The 27,785-nt window shown below is 39.0% G+C and overlaps 1 protein-coding gene across 3 annotated transcripts in view; it reads right to left on the bottom strand.

Moving 5' to 3' along the window:
- Positions 1-27,785, bottom strand: part of SBF2 (SET binding factor 2) — a 449,069-nt gene that overhangs the window by 27,967 nt on the left and 393,317 nt on the right. For 2 of the 3 annotated variants that reach the window (XM_005661131.3, XM_013994573.2), the window contains 7 exons: positions 25,593-25,789; positions 22,163-22,303; positions 21,182-21,277; positions 13,384-13,568; positions 8,905-9,081; positions 7,039-7,140; positions 6,161-6,346 (listed from right to left, as the gene is read on the bottom strand). In XM_005661131.3, coding sequence (XP_005661188.2) covers positions 6,161-6,346; positions 7,039-7,140; positions 8,905-9,081; positions 13,384-13,568; positions 21,182-21,277; positions 22,163-22,303; positions 25,593-25,789 — 1,084 coding nt within the window. The remainder of the gene's footprint in view (positions 1-6,160; positions 6,347-7,038; positions 7,141-8,904; positions 9,082-13,383; positions 13,569-21,181; positions 21,278-22,162; positions 22,304-25,592; positions 25,790-27,785) is intronic. The other variant, XM_003122980.5, reaches the window with a different exon arrangement.

Here is a 27,785-nt window from a genome sequence, read left to right as displayed (position 1 = left end):
AATAAAATACAAGCATTACATTCCAAGTAATTATTATTATACTTAGAACATAATGATGTTCTACCTGTGAGACAGTATGTCTTACATGAGAACCTCCCATTTCCTACTGATTGTGAATAGATTCTTCTGCTGACTCTAATACTCAGGAATGCAGACTGTGGCAAGTTGAACATGGGTATTTAACACATTTAATAGTGCATTTAACCTATGCCATGAAATTCAGCCATACAAACACACCCCTAAGCAACTCTCCCTCAATTAAAGGAAAGGAATTTTTTAAAGGTTAGAAATCAGAAAAGAAGTGGGGAGAAAGGGAGGGGAGATAGTAAAAGGCCAAGATTCAGAAAGATGGAAAATGGAAGAATAGCAATAAGAGATAGAAAATAAGAAGCTACACTGGGATGTCTGTAAGGATGAAAATGACTTGAGAAGCTGACAGTTTGCCCTGTGAACCCAGAAAGGCTCAGGTCTCAGAGGCCCAAGTACTTTATAGGGGTAAAATGGTGGCTAAAAATGAGAACTAGTTTTAAGTCTAGAGAGGCAGTGGTGAGACCTCCAGGGTCCTTTCCTACTCATGTAGTCACGTGATTACCTTCTTGCATGCGATTTACTCAGCTCTTAGCAAGAGACTAGAGGTTTGTTCTCTGGAAAAACCAAACTTGATAAGCTCTGGACTTGAGAACACCAAGCACAACTGAGTTAGTGATGAGACTAAAAACAGTATGAAAAAAAGTAAGAATTTGTACACGTAACTGGAATATCCCTGGATCCAATTCCTGCCCTGCTCTCAGAAAGCAGGCAGCCAAGCATATAAGTACTCTCTGGGCACCACACTGACATTTTTTTCTAGAGAAACTAGAGATCTGCTGTTTCCTTTTTATTTTTATTTTTGAGTGTTGTGTGTGTTTTTTATTATGGTTGATTTACAATGTTCTGTCAATTTCTGCTGTGACCGAGTCATGCATATATTACCTCCTGCTGTTTCCTTCTTTAGAACTCCAATTTACTGAGAAGTTGAACTTACTAATTAAAAACATTTTTTCAGGTTCATTCAAGTATAATTTATATATACTAAAATTTCTCTATTTTAAGAATCTAAGCTGATTGGTTTTGTTCACTGGTCATTTGGTTATACATTTGTGTAACCAATACCACAATCAGTTTACAGAAAAGTTTCCTCATCCTAAAGAGTTTGCTCATGCCCTTTTAGAAGTGATCCCCTTCCCTAACCACTGGTTCTAGGAAACCACTTATCTGTTTTCTATCACTACCATTTTGCCTTTTGTAGGATTTCCTAAAAACGAAATCATGTAGTGTGTGGTCTGTAGTCTTTTTTACCTAGCTTTCCCCCCCATTTTTAGTGAGAAATAATTGGCATACATCACTGTAGAAGTTTAAGTTCACAGCATGAAGGTTTGATTTACATATATTGCGAAATGACTACCAAAATAGGGTTAGTTAATATCCACCATCTCAGATAAGGTAAAAAGAAGAAAAAAATTTCTCCTTGTGATGAGATTTATCTGACTTTTTTCACTGATCATGATTTTAAGGCTCATCCATATTGTCATGTGCATTAATATTCTGTTCCTTTTGCTTGCTGAGTAGTATTCCATTGCATGTATATAACCAGATGGACAACTGGTGTTTTTCACATCCCTTTATTGTCACACCCATTCCCGTCCTCCCACTATCTCCAAACCCTTGCAAATAATAATTTACTCTGTCTCAATAATCTTATCATTTGAGAATGTTATAAAAGTGGAATTATACAGTATGTGACCATTTAAGATTGCTTTATTTTTGTTCAACATCATGCTCTTGAGATCCATTCAAATGGTATCAGCAGTTCACCCCTTCTCACTGCTGAGTAGTAGTCCATGGTATGGATGCACCATAGCTTGTTTAGCCATTCACCTATTTTAGGACATTTTGTCCCCTCCTTCCTACAGCTTTTGGCTATTATAAATAAAACTTTTATAACACTACTTTTTTACATTTGAACTGAGCTTCTTACCAAAAGCATATGGTTAGGTCATGTTATATTTAGACCATTTCCATTTAATGTAATTATTGATAGGGCTGAAGTCTGTCATTTTGTTTTTTGTCTTCAGTTTGATCTATTTTTCTTCGTTTTCTTTTTCCTGTCTTCTGTGGATTACTTGAACATTTTTTTAGAATTCCATTTTGATTTAACAATAGTGTTTTTGAGTGTATCTCTTTATATAGCTTTTTCAGTGCTCGTTCTAGATATTATACTACATATCTTGTTATGGTCAACCAGTGTTGACACTCCCCCATTTGACTGTCTTAACAATTTCCTCTGCTTATTCTGAGAACATCAAATAGTGTTGATGAAGCAGTAATTTTGGCTTCGACCATCAAGCATAATTTAGAAAATTCAAGAGGAGAAAAGTCTATTGCATTTATTCATGTTTTACTTTCTGTTGTTCTTTTTTTCCTTCTTGATATGCCAAGATTTCTTCTTTTATCATTTATTATAAGCTTGAAGGAATTCCTTTAGCTATTTGGTCTATGATCCATTTCAGATAAATTTTCATGAATGACGTAAGGGTCAGGGTTCATACTTTTCTATACAGATATTCAGTTATTCCAATACTTTTTGTTGAACAGTTTCCTTTCCTCATGTCTGGGTTTTATAATTGTTTTCCTTTGGGGGAAGCTGTCTTTGGAGTCTTAATATCTCATTCGTGGAAGCAACAGTTGATCTTATTTTAAACTTCACTTCATCCTTTGGAATTTTTTTTTTTTTTTCGGTCTCTCTTTAAGGCCGCACCCATGGCATATGGAAATTCCCAGGCTAGGGGTTGAATCAGAGCTGCAACTGCTGGCCTAGGCCACAGACACAGCAACGCCAGATCTGAGCCCTGTCTGCAATCTACACCACAGCTCACAAGGTTAGATCCTTAACCCACTGAGCAGGGCCAGGGATCGAATCCACATCCTCATGGATACTAGTCAGGTTCATTACCACTGAGTCATAAGAGGGACTCCACCCTTTGAAATTTAAGGACTTTACCTCAATATTTTATATAAAAAAGAAATAGTTATAAACTTTTATTTTGGCTGAAAAAAATTGTAAGTTAATTTTGGGATAAAAACACATGAAACCAAAAATATGTATATTTTCAAATGTCTATGGATGATATTTTAAAATGCTCAGTAAAGGAGTTCCTGTCGTGTTGCAGTGGAAACGAATCCGACTAGGAACCATGAGGTTGCAGGTTCGATCCCTGGCCTCACTCAGTGATCCGGTGTTGCTGTGAGCTGTGGTGTAGGTAGCAGACATGGCTTGGATCCCGAGTTGTGGTGGCTGTGGCGTAGGTTGGCAGCTGTAGCTCAGATTAGACCCCTAGCCTGGGAATCTCCATATGCCACAAGTGCAGCCCTAAAAGGACAAAAGACAAAAAATAAAATGCTCAATAAAAAAGTTTGTTAAACGGCCAATTCTTGTTTTAGTTATTATTTTTTAAAAAGTTGATATGGGTTCTGTTTAATTCTTATTTTAAAAAGTCTACATGGGTGACTCTACCTACCTGCTATTCCTCTTACTGAATTTATGCCTCAGAGTCAGGTTTTGATGGGAGATGTGACTCTGATGTTCCCCGTTTTGGTCTCTAATCCTCCACGTTCTTCAAGTGTGAACAGTGGGTTGTGATTTTCATATTTAAATATATCCATTTTTATACACCAAAGATATGCAAAGAAAGTCAACTGCTTCATCTAGTATTCAACTGAATAAACAGTGGTAAATAATGCCGCGGGGGTAAAAATTGGTTGAGTGTATTTATTGAGAACAAAACATGCATTCACGAAGGAGCTTTGAGAACATTTCGAGTGATTTTTTTTTTTTTTTGTCTTTTTAGGGCTGCACCTGCAGTATATGGAGGTTCCCAGGCTAGGGGTTGAATTGGAGCTATAGGGGCCACCCTATAACACAGCCACAGCAATGCCAAGCCCGAGCTGCATCTGCAACCTACACCACAGTTCACGGCAACACCGATCCTTAACCCACTGAGCGAGGCCAGGGATCAAACCTGCGTCCTCCTGGATGCTAGTCAGATTCGTTTCTGCTGAGCCACGACGGGAATTCAAGTGAAATTTTGACATCATTATGTTCAAACTGGATATGAGGAAGAGTAATTCTTTAAAAAAAATATGGAGCCACTGAAGGTTTTTGTTTGCTTTAAAGATTTTTGTAAAAGAGAATAATAGAATCATATCTGAGCTTTCAGAAGATTTTATTAGCAATTCTACCTAGCATATCCTAGATGGTCTCAAGGAAGAGTGCTGACAGGCTGAACAAGGGGGTCCTTCAATTTTTTATATATGCATTAAATGTTATACATGTTTATTGAGAATCCCCTATATTCCAGAGACTGAAATTATAACTGTAATAGATATTAAGGATATGAAGACTAATACGACATAGAACCTGCTCCCAAGAATTTTCAGTCTAAGTAGAAGGCAACACACATGAACACACTGATATATTCCAGTGTAAAGACGCTACCAAAGAAGTCTGTATACAGTTCATTAGGAGTACAAATGAAGGGTCAGGAAAAGGTTCAAAGATTACTTAGAATCATGAAATAAAATATAGTGCTGAGAACAGTGCCTCGCACATAATAAATATTAGTAATGATCGCTGGTAGCAGTGGTATACAGACATGGAGGCAGGAAACGGCCTAGTGAATTTGGTTAGCAAAATAAGACAATGTGCAAGATAATAATAAGCGCTTTCATGAAGAATTCATGTGCTTCACCTATCTAGAAGTGAGAAAAGATGCTTGCTTTTCTCCTTTGGTCTCAGTTAACCTTTCTGTTTCAGAGACCATGGGCTTCAAACTTCTCGCTCATCTATTTGGTAAAAGAAGTCTGAATAAAAAGGTTCATATTCAAACAGGAAGCAAATGTGTCATTTGCTGCAAGAGTTTAAAAGTATAAGCTCAACCTTGTGATCAGCTTCTCCAGATGCTGCTCAAATCAACTGAAATTATTCAACAGGTCTTTTGTGTAAGAAGCTGATTGGAACAATGAAAAACATAATGACCAGTTTGTGTGTATGTGGGGGATGGGGTCTGGGCAGAGGCAATGGAAAAGTTACCAATGGGTACGGAGTTTGTGTTCAGGGTGATAAGATACTCTGAAATTGTTTATGGTAATTGAACAACACTTTAAAGTTTTAAAAAATTTGAAATGAATTGATAAAGCTGATCAAATGATTAATAGAATAAAAAACAGAACAAAATATAACCGTACATAAGAACTAGCTCCAATACTGGATCCTAAAAACATTTCACCTTTATTTCCAATAGATACTTGAGGCTAACCTATTTCAAAGAGGTTCACTGTTCTGACAAATATGTTTGACATGCCAGAACCCATTCACTCTTGCGGTGCAGATGAAACAAGGCTAAAAGTGTCAGCCTTGCTTTTCCTGGGCCAATTTAGCCACTGGTGCCAAGGCCTTCAACATGCAAGCCCAGTGCCATTTAATTCTCAAGCCCAATCCTGACCAAGATCTGAGATGAAGGTAGGAGGGAGCCCAGAGCATTCACGTCTCCCCACCCCCTACTCCCAGTGGGTTTTACTGGATTATATCCCCAGGTTTCTGTCTGGTCTGTTGATTAGCCCTGATTATGTCACCCAGTAGAACCGAGCCATTGTTCTCCGCTTCAGAGGCTTGCCTGGTCGGGCCCTCATTCTTTCTCCAGGGGTTAGACTCTAAATCCTATTTTCTCAGGCACAAGCTAGGGTCCTCCCCAACTGGCAAGACCACGTGCTGGATTTCAGGCCCTGCCATCACCTAGAGATTTTTGCTATTTTACACTAGCTCAAACTTTCTTGGAGCACAAACCCAAGTCTGCTCCTCTTCTTGGGAGATGGTTAATTTAGAGGACTGACCACTTCTTTCTGGGGCCAGCTCAACAGCTCACCTGTCCTAGATTCAGAAACCAACTATTTCTCCCCCCCCACCCCATTTCCAGATATCCACCGCTGAGATTTTATCAAGTCTTATGGCTGAGTCCATCAGAGTTGTGACATGAAGGTACCTGGCACAGCAATGCACCGTTCAATAAATGCTAGTTCTTTCCCCCCTGCTCCCTTCCTGTTGATTTAGGCTTGCCCTACTTACCTGGTGTACACAGTCTAAGAACTGTAGGAAGACTGGAGTGAAACCACCACCCTGACAGCTGAGGGTCAAGCTGCTTCGCTGACTGAATTTATGACCAAAAGAGAGCCACTCTTTTTCGACCAGCATCCGGAAGCCTTCAAGTGTCCTATAAAAGGGATCACTGAGTAACTGAACCAGGGAGGTCACCTAGGGCACAAGCAGGTCAGATACTTCATTACTTTCAGGCCTCAAAAAATTCCTGCGCTAAGACAAAGCACTTCCTTTTGATGACAGCTAATTCACAAGTTACCTGGATGGCAAAATTGTTCACTAATTGCTCCAGGACAGCTAAGTGAATTAATTCTACAAACTTTCCAGTAAAAACTCAGATTCAAATTCCTTTAGGGTGTTAAAAGTTTAATCCTTGCTTGGCCAATGTGCTGACTGTGACCTTTTCCTAGATTAATTAATGAGGTCACAGGATCAGTTCAAACCTAAATCTACTTTGTGGCAGATGTAGGTTAATGTTTTATTCTTTAATATTTATTCACACTGTATCTTTTCACACTGGAGTGAGTAAAGAAGGGGCTCACAGAGAACCAGGGACAGGACCGACAAAAACATGGGAAGGATGGTCCATGCTCTAGGCCGTATCATGCTTGTATGCTGCATCTGTGGTGTGAGCCTGATGCCCGGAGCCAGAGCTCCCTCCAGGTTAAGTAGGGCTTGGAGGCTCATGGCACAGAGCTTTTTGATGGATACCAGGAGGTGTTTGATACAAGGCTTTCTCTGTCCATAAACATATTAGTCATTATACAAAAGAATCATCTGCAGAATTTTAAAATAACTGAAAACACAAATATAAAATCAAGTATCTGAAAATATGTTTTAAAATTTACTTGTGCCGTGATGTCCCAGCCTTCTTCCAGACACACCAAAACTGAGGAACCATTCTCAAGTACTTCTGATACAACCACAGCCAGCTGCAATACCCTGTGGAGCTAAGAGATGGGAAAGGAGGCCACAATTAGACCAAGTACTTTCTGAGCCCCAAGAACAGACAGATATGCTATCAACTTTAGGTAAATCAAACAAGTTAGGGAAAAATCTTTTGGACAGAAGAACCACAGGAACTTTTATATACTTAAAGTTCTTAGTCAAAGTCAAGTATAAACACAATAAACAATGTGTTGGCGTTCTCTGGTGGCACAGTGGGTAAAGGAACTGGCATTGTCACTGCTATGGCTTGGGTCAGCTTCTTAAGCCAAGCCAGCTGACTCAAAGTCCCTACTGAACAATTAAGGTGTAAGCAGAGAATATTGATTTCAAAATTAGGCGTCTAACATTTTGGTTTAAAAAAAATTTAAGCATCACTTGACATAATCCGTAGAATGACTCCAATTCTGAACTAAAACAAAACACCCCTACCCCAATATTTTAAACAGAGCTGGGCTACTTTAAACACGGAAACAAGGCACATGTCCTTTCCAGGAACGGGAAGCTCCTCACTCACTGTTCCTACAACACAGCTATTACCAGGCTTAGCATTTGCTCTGAGTTAACTTAAATTGCCAATATCTCAAGTGGGGCAGTGTTTCTCACTGTTTTTAGTCACTAACTTGGGATAAGGATCCTCTTTGAAGTAGAACAAAGAATACTAGAAACATAAACGGATAGGCTGGGTGGTGGGTGGAGGCTGGAGCTCACAGCTTAGGGACAGAAGGGAATATTGATCAATTCTTTCCATGAGTACCCAAAGTATCCTAATTGTCTTAACCTTAAGTCACTAACATAGCCTGATATAGATTTCAAGCTAATTGTAAATGTGACTGTTTTCCTAGAGTTTAAGAATCTTGAGAATAGTTATTGCCTTGAGTACTCACATCATTTCCTGGCTTTTTTTTTTTTTGGCCCTTTAGTTCAGTATACTGTAGGAAACAACTCTTTTTCCTCCTCAAGAGAGGTGGGAGGCTTGGAGGTGGATGGGGACAGAGGATAGAAGGGCTGAGAACTCCTGCAGGGGGAGTAGGAGTAATGGACATAGCATAGGAGCCTAAAGACAGGGCCGAAGGCTATACTGCAGAGAGGCTCTTGGCCAAATGTCTGCGTCAGTGTCTAAAACATGCATGTCATAAATACCTTTCTTTCTGTGGTTTGGAAGAAATGTGGGTTATGTGTGCTGGCATACCTATTTCTCCTTAATTTCTCAGTAAGAGTTCAATTAAAAACATCTCAAGCTCGACTTAGCTGAAGGAAGTATTTGTGATTTTCCCCTAAACCTTAGGCTTCAGTGTATCCACTGTGCCTTTGATGGGCTGATTTGGGGGTGACGCTAAAACCTAGAGATATGGAACAAGCAGGGACAAAAGTGAGAAAGAGTAAAAGGCTCTTGGAGTCACCTAGAAATCACACTCATTCCTGGATCCTCACTCTGTCGACAACAAAGCAGGAGCCCCACAAACACATGTGGATTAAACCTGTTCTATATCAAAGAATGTCTAACTAAAAATAATATTCTCCTTAGCATCCTATGGAGACCAAATTTCAATAACAGAGAGAGAAAAACCCAGGGCTGAAGAATTCTACTCCCTCCTCTCCTATATCTCACAGTTTCTAGGACCTGAAAGGCCTCTGTAAAGGGCACACACTAAAGGGAGAATTCAGATAGTGGGGAACACAGTATTTTTTCCTCAAATATCAGCTCTCTATATCCAGTTTGGGCCTCTCTTTCCTTGCGTTACAAAACAAGCCGCTGCAGACATTACCTGTGGGAACCACTCTGAGTCTCCCAGGGCTCTCAGGAAGGTCACTTCTGAGTCAGTAGGGATGGTGCTCGGGACACAAGCTCTCATTAGCTTTTTAAAACTGGCTTTCACTTGTCGGATGTCATGAAATTCAACAGGAACAAACTCACAATTTAAAGCAAATTCTAACTTGAAATTCTGTGAATAAAGATAACAGAATTAGGCAGATGAAGAAGGGCAAAAGGTGAAAGAAGAGAGGAGTTCCTGTCGTGGCTCAGTACTTAAGGAACCCGACTAGTATCCATGAGGATACAGGTTTGATCCCTGGCCTTGCTCAGTGGGTTAAGGATCTTGTGTTGCCATGAGCTGTGGTGTAGGTCGCAGATGTGGCCTGGAACCTATGTAGGCCACAGGTGGCTGTGGTGTAGGCCAGCAGCTGTAGCTCCAATTCGACTCCTAGCCTAGGGACCTCCATATGCCACTGGTGTGGCCCCAAAAAGACAAAAGACTGAAAAAAAAAAAAAGTGAAAGAAGAGAATAGGTAAAAGTACAGTGTTTTCAACAGGGAAATGCTTAATACTGTATAGTTAGTTGAGGCCAAGGAGCTGCAGGGGCTGCAGTGGGTCAAGAAAGTCAATCTTGTGTGGGTAATGTGTCAGAACTGCTAGAAAGAGCCATTCAGTCAGGTCAATGGTTTGACTTGGCTTGCTGTTGTTCTGAGAACTGGAAAGGACTACTAGTAGACTGGAACCTGATGGAGCTTATAGCACCAGATATAAGCCAACTAGAAGGCCATAAACCTGGCAGTTTAAAGAGGAACCAATACAATGACACATGCACAGCAAAGCTATAAACTAAGTCTCCCCAAGATGCATATTATAATGAAAAAGTAATATACTGTTGAGGTTCCAGAGATCTACAAATTACAAAGATATACATTTGTTTCTTATGCAAGTAAACACAGTAATTGTAAAAATGAAAAAAAAGAGTAAATACTGAGCAGGAAATAAAAACTACTATCTCACTGCCCTAAGACTACTACTAATACTGTAGTTATTCTTTTAAAGCCAAGAATAATAATAAAAAAAACAGTAAAACATGGAAGGCTCTGTGGATTTCTAGCTTTTGGAAAACATTTTTTCACTCAATATGACACTTGTATCAATCTATATTTATTTGAGTACTACATATACATACATATATACATATATATATATATTATGGCTGCCCCTGTGATATATGGAAGTTCTCCAGCCAGGGACTGAATCTGAGCTACAGCTGTGACCTACACCACAGCTATGGCAATGTCAGATCCTTTAAGCCACTGTGCCGGGTCAGGGATTGAACCTGTGACTCCACAGCAACCTGCACATGGCAGTGGATTCTTAACCCACTGTGCCACTTATATTTTTAATCCATACGGAATTCAATGTGAGCTTGCATTTGTAACTAAAGAATGCTAAGCTCATGGCCCACTGGTATAGCTTATTTTGATAATCTAGATGCCTACTTTTGAAAATGATTTAAAAGTTCTCTAACTTCTTATGCCAAAACATGAATTTTCTTTTTTTCTTTTTCTTTTTGCTTTTTAGGGCCACACCCGCAGCATATGGAGGTTCCCAGGCTAGGGGTCTAATCAGAGCTACAGCTGCTGGCCTACACCACAGCCACAACAATGAGGGATCTGAGCTGAATCTGCGACCTACACCACAGCTCATGGCAATGCCGGATCCTCAAGCCACTGAGTAAGGCCAGGGATCAAACCTGCAACCTCATGGTTCCTGGTTGGATTCGTTAACCACTGAGCCACGACGGGAACTCTTTGAATTAATTTTCTTATATTCTTTTCACTTTCTTCATATTCTGCCCAAGGTACTCTACTGGATTTTCTGCTTTTCTTTTTATTTTATTTTATTTTATTTTTTTATTTTTTTATTTTCCCACTGTACAGAAAGGGGGTCAGGTTATCCTTACATGTATACATTGCAATTACAGTTTTTCCCCCACTCTTTCTTCTGTTGCAACATGAGTATCTAGACATAGTTCTCAATGCTATTCAGCAGGATCTCCTTGTAAATCTATTCTAGGTTGTGTCTGATAAGCCCAAGCTCCCGATCCCTCCCACTCCCTCCCCCTCCCATCAGGATTTTCTGCTTTTCTAAGAGTAAACTGCTTTTTGGAGATTGGCTGTTCAATAGTGTGAATGTAGTTAGCACTGCTGAGCTGTACACATTAAGATGATAAATTTTATGTTATTTGTATTTTACCACAATTTAAAAAAAATTGCTGCTGGAAACTTATGTATAAGGTCTGTCTAATGTTTTATATTGATCATTTTAGAGTATTTTTAAAAGGTCTATTAAACTTTTAAAATAAAAAGAAAAAACTCCCAAGTTTTTTTTGTTTTTGTTTTTTTTTTTGTTTTCCCCCTCAAAGAACATTTCCAATATATACCAAGAAAAAAAGTTTCTTTGTCTTAGTAACTTCTCTTTCAGGAATCTACCCTAAAGAAATAATCTAAAATGAGAGGAAAAAAAAAAAAACTAATGGATTGCATCCCAATAAAAATAATAAAAAGCTATATGCTTGAAAATGTGACTAAAATTTTACATATAGAAGATAAAGAAACTGAAACATCCAACAATATGGAGTTACATGGTGATTAAAATAATTATGAAGTCTATTATACAACATGGAAACGTTACGGCTTGATATAAGGACTTGGTATGAGAACATGAGTTCTTTCCTATTAGTTTTATTTACAAAGTTATAATGGATAAAATATAGTTTACTTTTCAGGAAAACTGGGTTCCTTTTCATTTCCCATCTATACTTGAACTAGGTATACCTATCTTATAAACCAAGAGTTATAACTATAGTGTTGAAACACACTGTTAGATTATGTGTATAAGGTATTAAAGTTTTAAATTTAAAAAGGTAAAGAAGGCCAATTCCAGATTATTTAGAATAAGTCACTCTCACTAACTAGGGTCTACTTTGTTGGGAGAAAAAGGTGTGAAACTACAACTAGGCAGCACAGTGCTGGCTAGAATGTGGGGTGTGCCACACACCAGATAGATATGCACCCATGTTCTGCAGACACAATTGAATTAGTAAAAAGCAAAACCTGAATGGAATATACAAAAATCCTAATAACTACTGTGCCAAGATGGTGGAATCATACTTTTTAACCATAAAATTTTATTGATGAAAGAAAGAGATGAAGAAAAAGAGGAGTTCCCACTATAGTACTGTGGGCTAAGAATCCAACCATAGTGGCTCGGGTCACTGCAGAGGCACAGGTTTGATCCCTAGCCTGGCACAGTGGGTTAAAGGATCTGGTGTTGCCACAGCTGTGGCTTAGGTTGCAGATGTGGCTTGGATTCAACCCCTGGTCCAGGAACTTCCCTATGTAGTGGGTGTGGCCACTGAAAAAAAAAAGAAAAAAATTAAAAGAAAAAGAAGGGAGGGAGGGAGGAAAGGAGGAAGGTCCCAAGCGGTCAGTCCTTATTATTCATACATGTGGGATCACACAGCTTATCTGAGGACTGATGGGCAAAGGGATCAGCAGGAGCAAGCATTCAGGAGACAAACCCCGGGGAGTGATTCAGATTACGTACGAGTGAGTGACGTGCTGAAGGATGGAAAGTTTGGTGCTAAGGAGGCTGTGCAGACAATCCTGGACTACTATTGAAAAGTGTTCCAACTATTTTCTGGATATAAAATTATCTGCTGTATCAGAAGATGTGTGCATATGGAAAAACTGAGCATTACACAGCAGTTTCATTCCCTCTGCCCTAAAGGTTGGTGACTGTGACTGCAGCAAAGCCAGCTTGCCACGGAAGAGCTAACCCAGTCACTGGCATCTTGAGGACCAGACATGTGGGGTCCTGCTCACAGCCTTCATTCTACAGTTCACCTGAAGGTCTGTCTAGATTGTCCAGTGCTCACTGGGGCACTGGATTAAACTTTAAGGGAATTTCTGAACTAGCAAATACTTTTATTTCCCACACACCTGTCAGTAGTAATGAAATTTATTTTGGCCTTCCCTTGCCTCCTTATGCACTTTTCCACTCTTCTTCCTTCCTGTAGCTTTATCATCAGGTTTATAAGAACAAAGCCATCTGTTTTGCCACAGGCACTGATTCCTATGGAAGCTGAACTAAAGGCAGTGGAAAAACATAGCCTGAATAATAATATTTTATTTTAGGTACACTTTCTAATATTCCTCATGTTTATACTGATCTTTTAAATGATTATAAGTACTTATTTTCATGCTAATAAATATGCATGTGTATATGCAAATGTATCTCTCTAAAAGTATATGTTTTATATACATACATACATGAGCTAATTTTTTTTTTTTGAGATTATTAACTCCAGGTTAAGAATCCATGCTCAAAAAAAAAAAAAATTCTAGGAAAACTGGTTTATGAAATAAGTTTTATAAACTGTCTTCATGTAGCTGTGAAGTTTCTAAGTGAGAAAAAGAAATCTTACCCTTAGCTGCGACTTTTCACCAAATATATAAAGGGCCGCTTGGCGTTTCAAGAGCTGGTTTTGCAGGTAAGTGCTGTTACTGAAGGAGGTCGAGTGATCCTTGCCTGCCAGCCTGGCACCAACGTCAATGAAAGATGTTGGAGAGCTGATCAGGCGAGTGCTAGAGCGAAGACTTGCCCAAACACCTTCACAAAAGTCAAAATAATTCGTGAGATAATCTGATGTGAGAACACCACTGAAGAGGGAAAAAGATGCATGCTCTGTAGGTACAGTTTGAGAGGTAATAATCAAGTTAATTCATCTTATTAATCATGGATCACACTGGTCATTTATCATTTACTTTTATATCACATAAGCATTATTCAATATAACATTCCAAAAATCACTTGGCTTGGAGGGACCTAAAACCTATAAGTAAGTAAATACTGAGGCCATACACAGAGAGAAGGTACTGACACTAGGAATGAAAAGGTGTGGGCAGGAGGCAATGATAAAGCCTAGGGAGGAGGACATGGAGTAAATTTCTAAGGAACATTCTTCTACTTTAGCCAGCCAATTCAACAAGAAGTCCAGATTAAGATATAAATTAGAACTTTACTAAATTCATTAAAATCTGAGGCTGGATTTAGAGTATTTGTGTATCATGCCAGAATGCTGTAGTTTTAAGCCATTAAAGGTTACACTGTCATCTTCCCCCCACCCCAGGATCCAGGAAAAATGGTGAGAAATTAATAAATTTAGTAATGTGCACTTCATTGAATCTTGGGAGGCCTTATTTAAAAGTTAAAGTCAGAAGCAGATGCCTTCTAAGGGAAAAGGTAAAGCTAAGCTACTGGAAAAATCTCATGAGCTGACTTTAATGATATTAATTAGAGAAGTCAAGGATTTCTATATTCAAGTGAGACTATCGAATATTAAATATCCAAACACAAAGGCATATACTAAGTCCCAAATTTGACTAGCCCTGTAGCACCTTCAAAATAACAGGGTTTCTTATAAACGCCCACAGACTACGGTGTTCAGGCTGGTGACGGGGCCCCAGGGGCACAGAACACTGCCCCTGCGCCCCTAAAGCACGTTCTCTAGGTTTGGAAAGGCTTTTTGAGAAGCTTTAACTTCTTTTGCCAAGTGTTAAAAAGCCATGTTTCTAGGTGACTAGAATTTACCATAACATCACATCTGCTTCTCTCTTTATAAACGTCTATTAGGGTCAGGAGACCAGTTCTCAAGAAAAAGTTTTGTATATTTCTGCTTAACGTGGATGAATCTATTATAACCTATAAGCTTTCTTAGATATTATGGCAAGAGTTAATTTAAAAAAAATGGAATCACAGAGGGAATTCAGAATGTGGATGAGAATAAATAATCTAATTTGACAAACAAATGTGGAAAAGGTCGCTTGTAACACATACGCTTTCATATGAAGATGGTTAAAAAGAGTGACACAGCAGGACAGATAATACAGTACCTTGATTATGGACTCTTCCCTTAGCTGAAGATTTGGGATCTGACTGAGTAAAAACATTTATCTCTGTACCCATGCACTGGCAGGTAAGATTAAAGACAGAAGGAGGAATGAAATGTATACAGCAGCAAACATCAGAGCAAATTGAATTAGAGAGGAATAGGTTAATTTTAAAAAAAGTTAACAATAGGGGAAAAAGGTAAATATAATAAAAGCAGAAGATCTGATTAACAAATAAGAAGCTGCACAGTCACACAAAAAAGATGAACCGAGTGCCTGTTAAATGAAATTTCAGCTCTTGTTTATAAATATTGTAAGCACAATGAAATGGACAGCACAGCAGAGAGTGCCACGAAAAAATTATACCAAATGGAATAAGCTTTTGGAGGTTGTCGTTTGGAAATAAATTTTTAGAATAAAAATTAAGGAATTTGGGGAGGGGGGTATATGTTAGGAATACATTGGCCCTGGTATTTAGCAGGCTGATTGGCAAATTCTACGTGTTGTACAACACTTGTTCTTTGAGCTGGACATTACATCAGGAATGAAGCTCTAACAACCATTTGGAATAACTAAGGGCATGTTTTTGCAGTAGAGCATTAAGCATTGCCACGCTACCTTATTTTTTCTCTTTTCATTTGGAAATTCCATTTATTTTTCATAAACAGTTATGAGCAGCAAAAACTTATGACCCTGTGACAATACCCAATGCCACTAAAAATACAGCTTGTGTGATGACTGACGTAATGACTTCTCCTAAAATCCCTACTTGCACCAAAATGATAGGCAGTGTCAAAGATAATGCTTTTGTAATTTGAGTAATATTGCTTTTTTCCGACAGAGAGCAAGCACTTTGTAGCTACGGCAAACTTTCCCTGGTAATAACAAAAATGGTGAGCAGTAAGTTATCGTTATATTCTTTCCTGCACAAAGGAACTGCTCAAGTCCCTTAAAGAAAATGATTCTGTATTTATTCACGATTAAAAACATTAACAGTAGTCTTTTTAAGCTATACATTTCAAAACTGCATAAAATATGACATAATTTGATAAAAGAAAAATCATCAGAAGTGATTTTTCATATTTGCCTCACTCCTTTGTAGGCAGGAAATAAAGGGCATTGACGGATTTAGGGGACAAAGGAAATCAGAAAGCTAAGAGCCGCAGAGGTGCTGGCTGATTGTCCAGAGAATGCCACTTACTATAAGACAGAACAAAGACCTGGGACAGCATGAAAAAGGCACAAGGCCTCCGGTGTGCTAGCTGGCTACTCTCCTTCCTGTTTAGGTTTTGAGCTTTCCTACTGGAATATGGATCATTAAATGCTTATGGTGATGCCTGAGCAGCTGTGATATTCTGACTGATTCTGAGATACTGTTCCCTAAACATCATTTTCTGATGCTATTCCCTCAGCCTGCAATGACCTCTTCCATTTCTTCACCTGAGAAACTCCTTATTCCTTAAGATCCAGGAACAATGTGAATTCCTCTGAAAAGCATTCCTGACTGTCCCTAAAGTCCTACAGAGCTCTATTTGAACTCTGATCCCATTGCATTGTCATTATTTGCATATTTTATTCTACTTGACTGTGTGCTCCAGAGGGCAGGGACCTAGTCACACTTTGTCTTGTATCCATGCTGAGAGCATGATATGCAGGTGTTGTGAATATTTGTTGATTATTTTCTTTTTAAAAACTGATACATGTGAGCTGTTGTGGTTCTACTTTATCTTCAACTCAATTATTTACCCTAAAAGAATGAAAAGAAGGGTATTACATTTAAAACACAAGCACTTTTTCAAACAGAGCCTCATTAATGAAAAACTGCCAAGCTTTTATCACCTAGCAGAAAATCAGCAGTAAGAAAATGATCTGTGCTATATGGGGTCAGCTCAGGACTTTGAGAACTGTAATTCCATCTGACAGTCGTGCTAACCAAAGGCGTTCCATTACTGCATTGGTAGTGAGGTCTACTTAGCTTCCTGAGTGATTCCTAGGTGTCAAATATGTGTCCAGAGCATTTTTCCAAAATTGAGGATCCTCCTTAGCGGTTTGTGAGATCATTTTAATTGGTTAAATCAGTATTTTTAAAGAAGTGAAACATTAGAATTTATTATGTGCATTTGCACGTAGTATAGAAGAGTTTGCTTCATGACACTTTTGTTGTAGTCTACATACATTTTGTCTTGTGACTTAGCACTACCTGGATTGTGATATAAAATGAATATGTACATACACATATGGATATAAAAGGATTTCTTACTATGAGTCATGATCAAAAACGTTTGAAAGTTACTGGTCTAGGCCTAAGGCATAACTGCTTTTGCCTTTGCCAGTGAGAAGCAATTGGCTAAAGGCAATGTTAATGCAAAAGTAGACTTTCCTCCCATTTCTGTGGAGTATTAAGCAGCAATAATGATAATAATCGCATCAATAATAATGGAACATTTATTGAGCTCTTATTATTATGAGCCAGTAACTAAGTACTCTACATATAATATTTCATTCATTCCTCTCACAGACTCTAAAGCTAGAATACTATGATTATCTCCATGAGGACACTGATGATTTAGAGGTTTCCTAAATTGTTTAATATTACACACTAAATGGTAGGGTTTCAGTTTGAATTTAAACGTAACTGAGCTAAATTCTTAGTGTTGTCACCTAAGCAAGCATGTGCCCTGGCTCTGTCCAGCAGGGTCTGGCTAAAGGGACTGTTTCAGGGAGGAAGTGATACAGTTCATCCCACCCGTGGGATTGCACTGCTGGTCAGAGCACGAGCATTTCTTAAGCACTGGTATTGTTCCCTCTACTCTGTTCAGATCAAAGGAGAGAAGGAAAGCAGATGCCTGGGTTGGATGTGGGGACAGGGTATTGTATTTATCAATGGGACCTTATGCCTAAGTAACAGTGCATGAGGTAAAAGCTATATTCCGTGAATGCCGCGCTGAAATAGGCTGAATTAATTCTAGTGTCAGTTATGGTGTCATCTGCTAAGAGATCTTAGCCAAGTCATTTCATCTCTCAAAGCTTCTTAAAGTACCTGTCCTGGAGGTTATTTCAAGGAGAAAACAACACTGTAGAAGAAGGGCTATGGAAATGTAAAGGATGAAAAATCAAAAAGCTATCTCCAGGAGTTCTTGCTGTGGCACAATGGGATTGGCAGTGGTGTCTCTGCAGCACCAGGATGCAGGTTCGATCCCTGGCCTGGCACAGTGGGTTAAAGGATCTGGCATTGTTGTAGCTGCAGTATGGGTCGCAACTGTGGCTTGGTTCTGATCCCTGGCCTGGGAACTCCATATGCCAAGGGGCAGCCAAAAAAGAAAAAGGATAAAAGAAAAAAAAAAGCTGCTTCCACACGGCTAATTCTCAAATATACCAGCTATTTCATTTTTACATTTAAGAGGCAGATTTTATCATAGCATTTTTCTACACAAGATAATTTATTCAAGTTGCAAGTATGTGCATTTTCACCATGGGGCACAAAAACTATTGTAATTTTAAATGAAAAACAACGTGATCTATTCATATTTTCATTTTTTCTTAACTGGCTCTTGAGTCAAAAAGCTTGCTTCCCCTGCCTCAGGAACTGCTCAACATGCATGCTCAATGCTAAGTGACCAGTCGGACTAAAAAAGGGTGAAGGAGAAGGTGGAATTCAATCTAAACCCTGGCTCACCAGAGTGGAAAGGCACACAATGGAAATAACATAAGGAAACTGTTATCAAGACCCTATGACAATGAAAGGAATGGAAAACCAGTGGAAATACAGAAAAAAGGAGGTTAGGAGGGAGATTCAAGATAGGAAGCTCTTCCCACATAGCATAAATGAGGAACTGCTGGAGAAATGGTACCTAGCTCTCTGGAAGAATCAAGAAGCTCTGTACTTGGGGGGGAACAAGGAAATTATCTAACAGCAAGGGCAGCCAAGTGTCTATACATAGTCTTGCCATGGCCAATGTGAGTGTGTGTCTGCCTGCCATATTCATGTTAACAGGGAATCTTCTGAGATTTCTCAAACTGGCTTTGCCCCAGTCCGTTCCTACTGCTCTATGTGAGGAGGGATGATGCTGTCAGAAGAAACAAAAGAAGCAGCTGGAGGGATCATAGAAGTTGAAGGTGCCAGGAAACAGCCATATCTCATTTTCTAATTAATTACCAGGACCTTGGAAGATTTGGAGGCTTTGGGAGTGAAGAATTAAGTGATGAAATAATGAGATTTGGGTTCTGGATCCTTGCTTAAGACACCAGATTGAAGGGGATGTGGTTAGCAGCAAAGGACTGTCAAAAGGAAGCACACTAAATTTACAATAATTTTCAGAAGAAAATATCTAGGAAGGGGTCAGAAATAATACTTATGGCCTAATTATGCATAGGAAGGGTCAGAAACAAATTAAATAGGAGATTTTAACACTAAAATGTGAGTACAGCCTTCCACATACCTTTGAGAATAGCAAAGAATGGACTCACAACTAGAATGTAATCCCCTTGTATAAAAAAAGCTGGGAGTATGAGGCCAATATAAAAAAATAAGAAGATATTGTAGTTGAAACAGATTGGTGGAGTTCCTGCTGTGGTACAGTGGGTTAAAAACCTGACTGCAGAGGCTCAGGTTGCTGTGGACCTACAGGTTTGATCCCTGGCCTAGGGCAGTAGGTTACAGGATCCGGCATTGCTGCACTGTGGTGTAGGTCGAAGCTATGGCTTGGATTCAATCCCTGGCCCAGGAACTACCATACGTCATAGGTGCGGCCATAAACAACACCCCCTCCCCCCAAAAAAAATAAGAAAACAGATTGGTGAATATCCATGAGCCTAAAGAGAGACAGTTTTGTACCAAAATTTGTATTACAGGTCACCTGGCCAAATGAAGGAATTGAAGGAATAGATAATGTGTTGCTGATGAAGTTAACAAAGGCAAAACTCAAGAGCAGGGTTGGGGACAGGGAGGGCGTCAACTAACCAGAGATATGCCAGAAGCTGCCTTCTACTAAAAGTTAAAGAGAAAAAATTGCTGACATGCCTGCTAATAGAAGCTTTCAGATGGCAAATAAAGCAGTAAGGAGAACTGCAACCTTGAACCAAATTCTGAAAGGAATTCTCAGCAACAGAAACACCAGAAACCTTAGGAGAAAGTCATTGAATGATGTTTTAGTTCAAATTCACTAAGAAAGAAATGATGAGAAGAGTGAAGTGTCTATGTTGAATTAAAAAAAAAAACTATTTTAAATATTCAGGAAAAAAGTGATACATGACTGTTATGGGTCGAACCGCGTCCCCTCAACTCTCTGCCAAAATTCTTTATGTTGTAGTCTCAGCTCCTAATACCTCAGAATGTGACCTCATTTGGAAACAGGGTCACTGCAGACGTAATCTGTGAAGATGAGGTCATCCTGGAGTGGGATGGGCTGCTAATTCTGTATGACTGGTGTCCTCATAAACGGGAAAGCTCAGAGAGAGACACACAGGGAAAATGTCATGGAAAAATGAAGGCAAAGATACGGCTGATGCCTCTACAAGCTAAGGAACGCCCAAGATTGCTAGCACACCAGCAGAAGCTAGGGGCAAGGCAGGGAACAGATCATTCCTCACAGCGCTCAGAAGGAACCAACCCTGACATCTTGATTCTGGACTTCTAGCCTCCAGAACTGTGTGACAGTAGTTGCTTAAGCCGTGTGGTTTGTGGCACTTTGTTACATTGGCCCTAGCAAACTAATACAAGGACCTTAATGCCTAATTAGGAAGACGACTGAAGGAGGTGGAAGGCTCTTAGGAGATTCTACAATCACAGAAAACGGTAGGCAGAAAAGTACCTAAGGAATCAACATGGCTGCCAAGAGATGTGCACAGTAATCTTGGCTTTCTAAAGGAAGTGAATTTTGTAAAACAAGAGTATGTTGATTCTGAACCATTTTCTTCTTATTGCTCAAACTAGCATTTCAGAGAAGACGAGTAAAAGTATCAGGCACTGGAGGCACAGCCTTTGAGTCTGGGATCTTGACTCCCTGGCTTTTCTGCTTCTGTGCTCAGTCTTCCTCCCTGCATGCTGGAAGGACCATGCAGGGCTGCCAGGGCCGGGTTGCCATTCAGACGTGCTCCCTCCCCTCCTGGGGCTTCCAAACACATCAGTAAGATTTCAGCAATTATTATACCTCTTGTCCCATGAGGCTAAACCCATCTGTCACCACACTAGTAATAAATTTGATCATTCATTTAGAAAAGGGTGATTTAAAATTTTAACCACAATTAGTTGATTTAATGTATCATTACCTAGAAAAAAAGTGTTCTGCTTTTAAGGTTGTATCAGTGCTCAGTTATAAAATCAATCTTACTAACCTCCTCGAGCAAAGCTATTGGATGGGTTTACATCCAAATGTCCTGGCACTACCTGCTTAAGCACAGTGGACACTCTTGAAGTCCTCCTTTCAGTCCCTAAAGTCAGCCAAAAAGAAGAACAAAAACCATGGCGTTTGGGTTAACATTACTCAAATGACAAAAAAGTTATCTTCATGTGTAGCGTGTCTAATTGCTGCCAAACATTGTACTTTTTTAAGTACCCAAAGCTTTAATAGCAATAACAAGGCACTGTTACTATTTCCTCAGAGATACACACTTTTGCAAGATTACAGAGAGTTAGGTTTGGCAAGTGCAATCAGAGAGTTTAATGATAAATGAAGCAAGGCATGCATGGTGTTACTTTACAAGGAAAGCCGCTTTCTGCTTATGGTGAACGAATTCAAATAGCTGAGTAAGCCAAGGAGACCAGCTTCTCAAGTCACATGCTCCTGTGTCTAACACATTGGGGTTACCTCTACATGAACCCTTTGGGGTTCCATCACATGATAACTGAAACAGAATATTAGTACAAGTCTTAATGGCTTCATCCGAATCTAGTGAAAACAAACTGTACTGTAAATCATAAAAGGCTGCAGAAACTTCAGGAATCTCAAACTTAGGCATGATGAGTTTAATAAAGATACATTTAAATAAACAGATGGTCAACTTACACATTCAATTCTATAATATTTTAAAGTCCATGTAAAACAGATTCCAGGAAAAAAAAGACCCAGCTGACTTTATGTTTCCCACCACCTCTCTGATTATTCTTTCAAAAAGGAAATAACTGAATCCCTAAATTTGGTTACTGTTTACTAGAAGTTAATAGTGGTTCCTTGATTTCTAAATTAAAGAAGCTAAAGTTATAGACTCAAGGTAACATATTAAGGAGTTATGTTGAAGTAACAACATAGAGACTAACCCTAGGAGTGAATATGACCTTTCATATTTGTCGAAAAGAAAAGTATTACTAAATCTTACCTGGAGACAGAGCAAGTGCTGGCCTGACAGTAAGGGTGTTATTGCCACTGAGTTTCTGATGGACGGAAACTGCATTCAGCAAGGCTTGCAAGTACTTTTCTTGTTCTATGCTACTGGAAGATTCTAAAGAGGAGGTAGGAGCTATAAAAGGAAAACATATTAAATAAAACAAACTATCTCTATGTTAATAACAGGCTCTCTCTATATACATAAGCTTGTTCTTTCTATGTAGTTTTTAAGTTACCACACCCAAATACAGAAACCAGCCCCACTTAAAGCTCCCAACCATTACATGGATAATCCTCCTATGATATTGGTTTCACCACACCTACTTCTTGAATGCTTCATCATCTTCCCAGAAAGAGCCCAGGTCTAGAAAACCAGCACATGGCTGTCCTTCCAAGCACAGATATAGCTTCTCAGTATCCAACCAACTCCAAATAAAGATTCACAAGGCACAGCATCTCCTTGATCATCTTCCCCAACCACCTCATCCAAGCTACTGTTTGGGAGCAGAGGATGGAGCAGGTTCCTTCGGCATCCCAGAATGAGCCGAAGTGAGAATTTACCAACACCAGTAACTTTATTACACTTCTGTCACACAGGCCTAACAGGGGCATGAACATAGAGGGGGTTGTGGGAAGAGTGGAGGAAGATGAGAAGACAGAATTAGCTACTGCTAACCTCTCTTGTCCTGGAGTTTCCACTGTGGCACCGTGGGTTAAGGATCCGGTGTTATCTCTGTGGCGGTGCAGGTATAATCCCTGGCCCCATGCAGTGTGTTAAAGATCTGATGTTGTTGCAGCTGTGGCTCAGATTTGATCCCTGGCCTGGAAACTTCCATATGCCATGGGTGCAGCCATTAAAAAAAAAAAGTATGCAAAGATGGAAATAACGGTGAGAACAATTCTGAGTTGGAGGCAGTCTGAGCCCGGCTTGTGTAGGGTAAAACAGAATCACTGCAATTGGCCCAGGCACTTTAAAGCAGCATTGGGAAGGACTCACTAAATCTCCAAAATTTATAAACACCTCCTACCGCTCAATACTAAAAAAACCCCAAACAACCCCATCAAAAAATGGGCAGAAGATCTAAACAGATGAATTCTCCAAAGAAGACACACAGATGGCCAAAAAACACGTGCAAAGATGTTCAACATCACTCATTATTAGAGAAATGCAAATCAAACCCACTATGAGGTACCACCTTACACCAGCCAGAGTGGCCATCATCCAAAAGTCTATAAACAATAAGTGCTAGAGAGGGCGTGGAGAAAAAGGAACCCTATGACACTGTTGGTGGGATTGTAAATTGGTGCAACCACTGTGGAAAGCAGTATGGAGATTCCTCAGAAAACTCAAAATAGAACTACCATTGGATCCAGCAATCCCACTCCTGGGCATCTATCCAGAGAAAACCACGACTCGAAAAGACACAAGTACTCCAATGTTCATTGCAGCACTATTTGCAATAGCCAAAACATGGAAACAACCTAAATGTCCATCGACAGAGGAGTGGATCAAGAAGATGTGGCACATATAGACAATGGAATATTACTCAGCCATCAAAAGGAACGAAATACTGGCATTTTCAGCAACATGGATGGACCTAGAAATTATCATGCTGAGTGAAGTCAGTCAGACAATGAGACACAGACATCAAATGCTTTCACTGACATGTGGAATCTGAAAAAAAGACACAATGAACTTCTTTGCAAACAGATACTGACTCACAGACTTTGAAAAACTTATGGTTTCCAAAAGAGACAGTTTGGGGAGTAGGGTGATGCACTGGGGTTGTGGGATGGAAATCCTGTAAAATTAGATTGTGATGATCATTGTACAACTATAAATATAATAAATTCATTGAGTAATAAAAAAAGAGGGACAATAGATATTAGCAAACTTTCTTACAACTTGAAGAGGAAATAATTATTATTATATTATTATATTTCATCACCTTTAAGCTGCCATCATATTTTATAAACTCTAAAAAGTTATCAATTATTTTGCATACTAAGAATAAAAAACTGCCCATTTAAACCAGGATACATTCTTTCTGATCACATGAATTATAAGTTGTATCCCAATTTTAAAGATATTAAAATAAGCAAATTCATGAGCTCAATATGAAATATAGTAAATTTATATTAGATTAAAAAATCAGAAACCAGTGGAATAAATCAGTTTCAATTTTTTTCCAATTAAAAGCTCAGTAATATGCTCTTTAATGCTCCTAAAATGATTCACTCACTTTATGTAACCTCTATATGCTGCGTTCTATTATACCTATTTCGTGGCTTGGGAGGATTCCTCAGAGCAGATGCAGTTAAAAGCCAACTGCCTTCAATTATACCAGTGTTGAAACACCAAGCCAGATGGAATAACACCACCAATAATAATATAGTGTTATATGTGAAATGCCCTCAGTCAACTGAATGATCAAAGATACTCTGGCCAACTTTTAACTTTCAAGAGGGAATGGATGAGAATTAAAAAAAAAAAAAAAAAGTGTCAAAAAAGCACATGGTTCAAGTTCCTGTGTAACACACAAGGTTAAGGATTTGGCACTGCTGCAGCTGTGGTGCAAACTGCCAACTGTGGTATGGATTCAAGATCCCTGGCCCAGGAACTTCCACATGCTGTGGGTGTGGCCAAAAAGAAAAAAACAGAAACAACAGCACCACGGTTCTACCTACTGAGCCACTGAACTTGAGTTACCTCATTTCCAAAGAGAAAGAATGCAGCCATCCCTAAATTGGATCTAATATCTTAGTGGTCCTTTAATTTTATTAAACATCTACTTTAAGCTAGAAGTTATGTGAGAAAGGTTAACAAAATATAACTCCTGATTGACTTCAAGACCTCAAAACATACTGCTCAAAAAATATCCCCAGAAAATGGGTAGTGGCACTTAGTATATCTTTTTTCTTAAGCTGGCCAGCCTTTAGCTTCCTAAAAACCTCTCTGGCTTGAGAGCTATTAAGCAGCATTGTGGTCATTAGTTTGCTGACTAATGTGTGTGTGACTTATAAGAATGAGACAGGCTATCTCAAACTACATGGGACAGAATCCTTTTTTGCTTCTGAGGCTGTTAAATATATTTGGATGCTTTCCAAAAGAAAAGAAAGAGATTAGTATAATCTGTTTCCATCTGTAGATAATCTGGTTTGCTGAAATGAAAACAGCCTAGAACCGAGACTTGACTATGTTAATTTCTATAAAAATCCAAATACAGACATGTTAAGTAAGATGTCAAGTTCAAGTCTACTTCTTGTTTAAGTTGTATATGCTGTACACAGCACAGTGGAAAGGTCTATGTGTAAGAAGCTTGATCAAAGGGCACAACTAGCATTTCCAGATTTTACTTACTTTATTTTTTGGAATACTCCACAGTGGAAGGATCAGAATAATGTTGTAGAGAACTGCTTACCTGCCTGAGGGGAGTTCTGTGATTTAAAAAGACCAACTACTCCCTTCCCGTGGAATCCTCCAGATCGGAGGAGCAGGGTACCGCTTCTTGAATTCTTCCAACATACAACAGGCAGGCGATTGTGTCGATAGCAGCGGGCCACTCTTGGTAAACTACTGTCCTGTACAGCTTGAGGTACAACTAAAAGGCCAGGATAGCTTCAGGGGCATGAAAGGGAAAATGATTGGGATGGGTGAGGGGTGGGGAAAGGAGAAGAAAAAAGAAATGGGGCAGAGAGAGAATACAAGAAAGTAAATATCATAATATGTATTGATGTCAACTTTATGAGAATGACAAATCAAGCTGTCAACTTATTTATTAGACTGAGGAAATGACAAACAGAGAATAGAGGACACTGGTGTTAGACTGCCAGAGATGGTGAAAGGACAAAAAATCAAAACCAAATGATTTTTGGTATGAAAACTGTGTTCAAATGTCAAGTGAGTTTAAATATTTTATTAATATTCCATGTTGATGATCATTTTAAAAAGATTAGCTCATAAAGTTACAGGATGTGATGCTGGGAAAACAAAAAACAGACAGGAGCACTTTGGTTTTAGAGATTGGTAAGTATAAGACAGGTGGCTTTCAAAGCATTTCTTTCCTTTAGTTTATTTATAAATATTAGACTAGAGAGAGTTCATATTAACAACCTCCTAACTAACCTCTAACCCCACATCTTTTTTGTGTGTGTGGATTTTTTTTTATTGTGGTAAAATATATTTAACATAAAACTTACTTGTTAACCATTTTCAGTGCACAAATCAGTGTGCAATTATCACAACTTCCCAGGAACCCTCCAGATCACAGGAGCAGAGTACTGCTTCTTAAATTCTCCCAACATATAACAATCCCTTTTAATCTGTTACTTTGTTATAAGCCAGTGCTGAGAGCAGGGAGAGAAAATCCAGTTTATGGTCACATAAATCATAATCTTCAGTGGCTTTACTGAATGCCAATTTAACTTTCCAGAGATAGCATACCTAACCAGAGACAGCATACCTAACCAGAGATACCTTGGAAGCATTCTGAAAGTCTAGCACTTTGGTGCTTCACAAGTTATAGGCTGTATTTCTCTATACCACAAACTGATCAAGGTACCTGGCTGCAGACATAATCATCCCCGAAGACATGAAAACCAGTTCTATTATTAGGTCCCTCTATTACTAACTCCACTTGATTATCTTTTTTGCCCCACTTGCTTCTAGATACTACAGTGATTTTGTATATTAGATGAGTGAGCAATGCTTAATGGCTTCAGGTACTGACTGTCTCAGTAACCAGGAAAGAATCAGCACACCCCTTAACCTCTGTCCCCTTCCCCTCTTTCCATGGGGCACAAGCACCACAACCATGCTCTGCTACACACAAGGTCTAAAGACTTTCCTGGTTCCAGGCATGGGGTTGAGTGACAGCTGAAGAGCCACTGGTGCTGGGGAAAATAGCATAGAGTCTGAAGACCAGCAGAGACTACTCTCAATACCAGTCTCACATAGCAATGAAAGATAAACCCATTTACCCTGCTGTGGAAACTTTTTAATCAAAGAACAACACACACATAAATGCTCAAAACATAAATGAATTAACACAAAAAGAAACCCATGTCACTACCACTTAGGTCTAGAAATGGACTGTTTTCACCATCCCTGAAATCCCTTTGCGTCTCCTCCCAATCACTATTCCTCCCTCTTCCTCCTCAAAGATTATCACTGTCTCTGACTGCTAACAATATGGATGAGTTTTGCCTGTTTGGAATGTCACAAAAAAGGAGCCAATAGAATTTAATCTTTTGTGTGGCTTCTTTTGTTCAATGGTATGTTTATGAGATTCATCCATGCATGTGTCTGTAGTTTGTTCATTTTCATTGCTGTATAGTATCCCACGGTGATTATATTATTTATTCTTCTATTGTTGATTCTGAGTCATTTCTAGTTTTTATTATATAAGAAAAATGTTGCCATGAACATTCTTATAGTTGTCTTTTGGCAGTATGTGTGCATTCCTAGATGGAGTAGAATTTCCAATAGATACCTAACAGATTGTGCATCAACACATGTCTAGAGGTTTAGTAGATGCTGCCAGCCAGCTTTCCAAAGTTGTTTAATCAGCAATAGAGTTCCACTTGCTTAACATTTAAACTAGTATTTTATATTG

This window comes from Sus scrofa, chromosome 2 (genome assembly GCF_000003025.6).
Source record: "Sus scrofa isolate TJ Tabasco breed Duroc chromosome 2, Sscrofa11.1, whole genome shotgun sequence".
NCBI classification, from domain to species: Eukaryota; Metazoa; Chordata; class Mammalia; order Artiodactyla; family Suidae; genus Sus; species Sus scrofa.
Note: the sequence above shows the minus strand (reverse complement) of the source record. Positions and strands in the feature narration are given on the sequence as shown.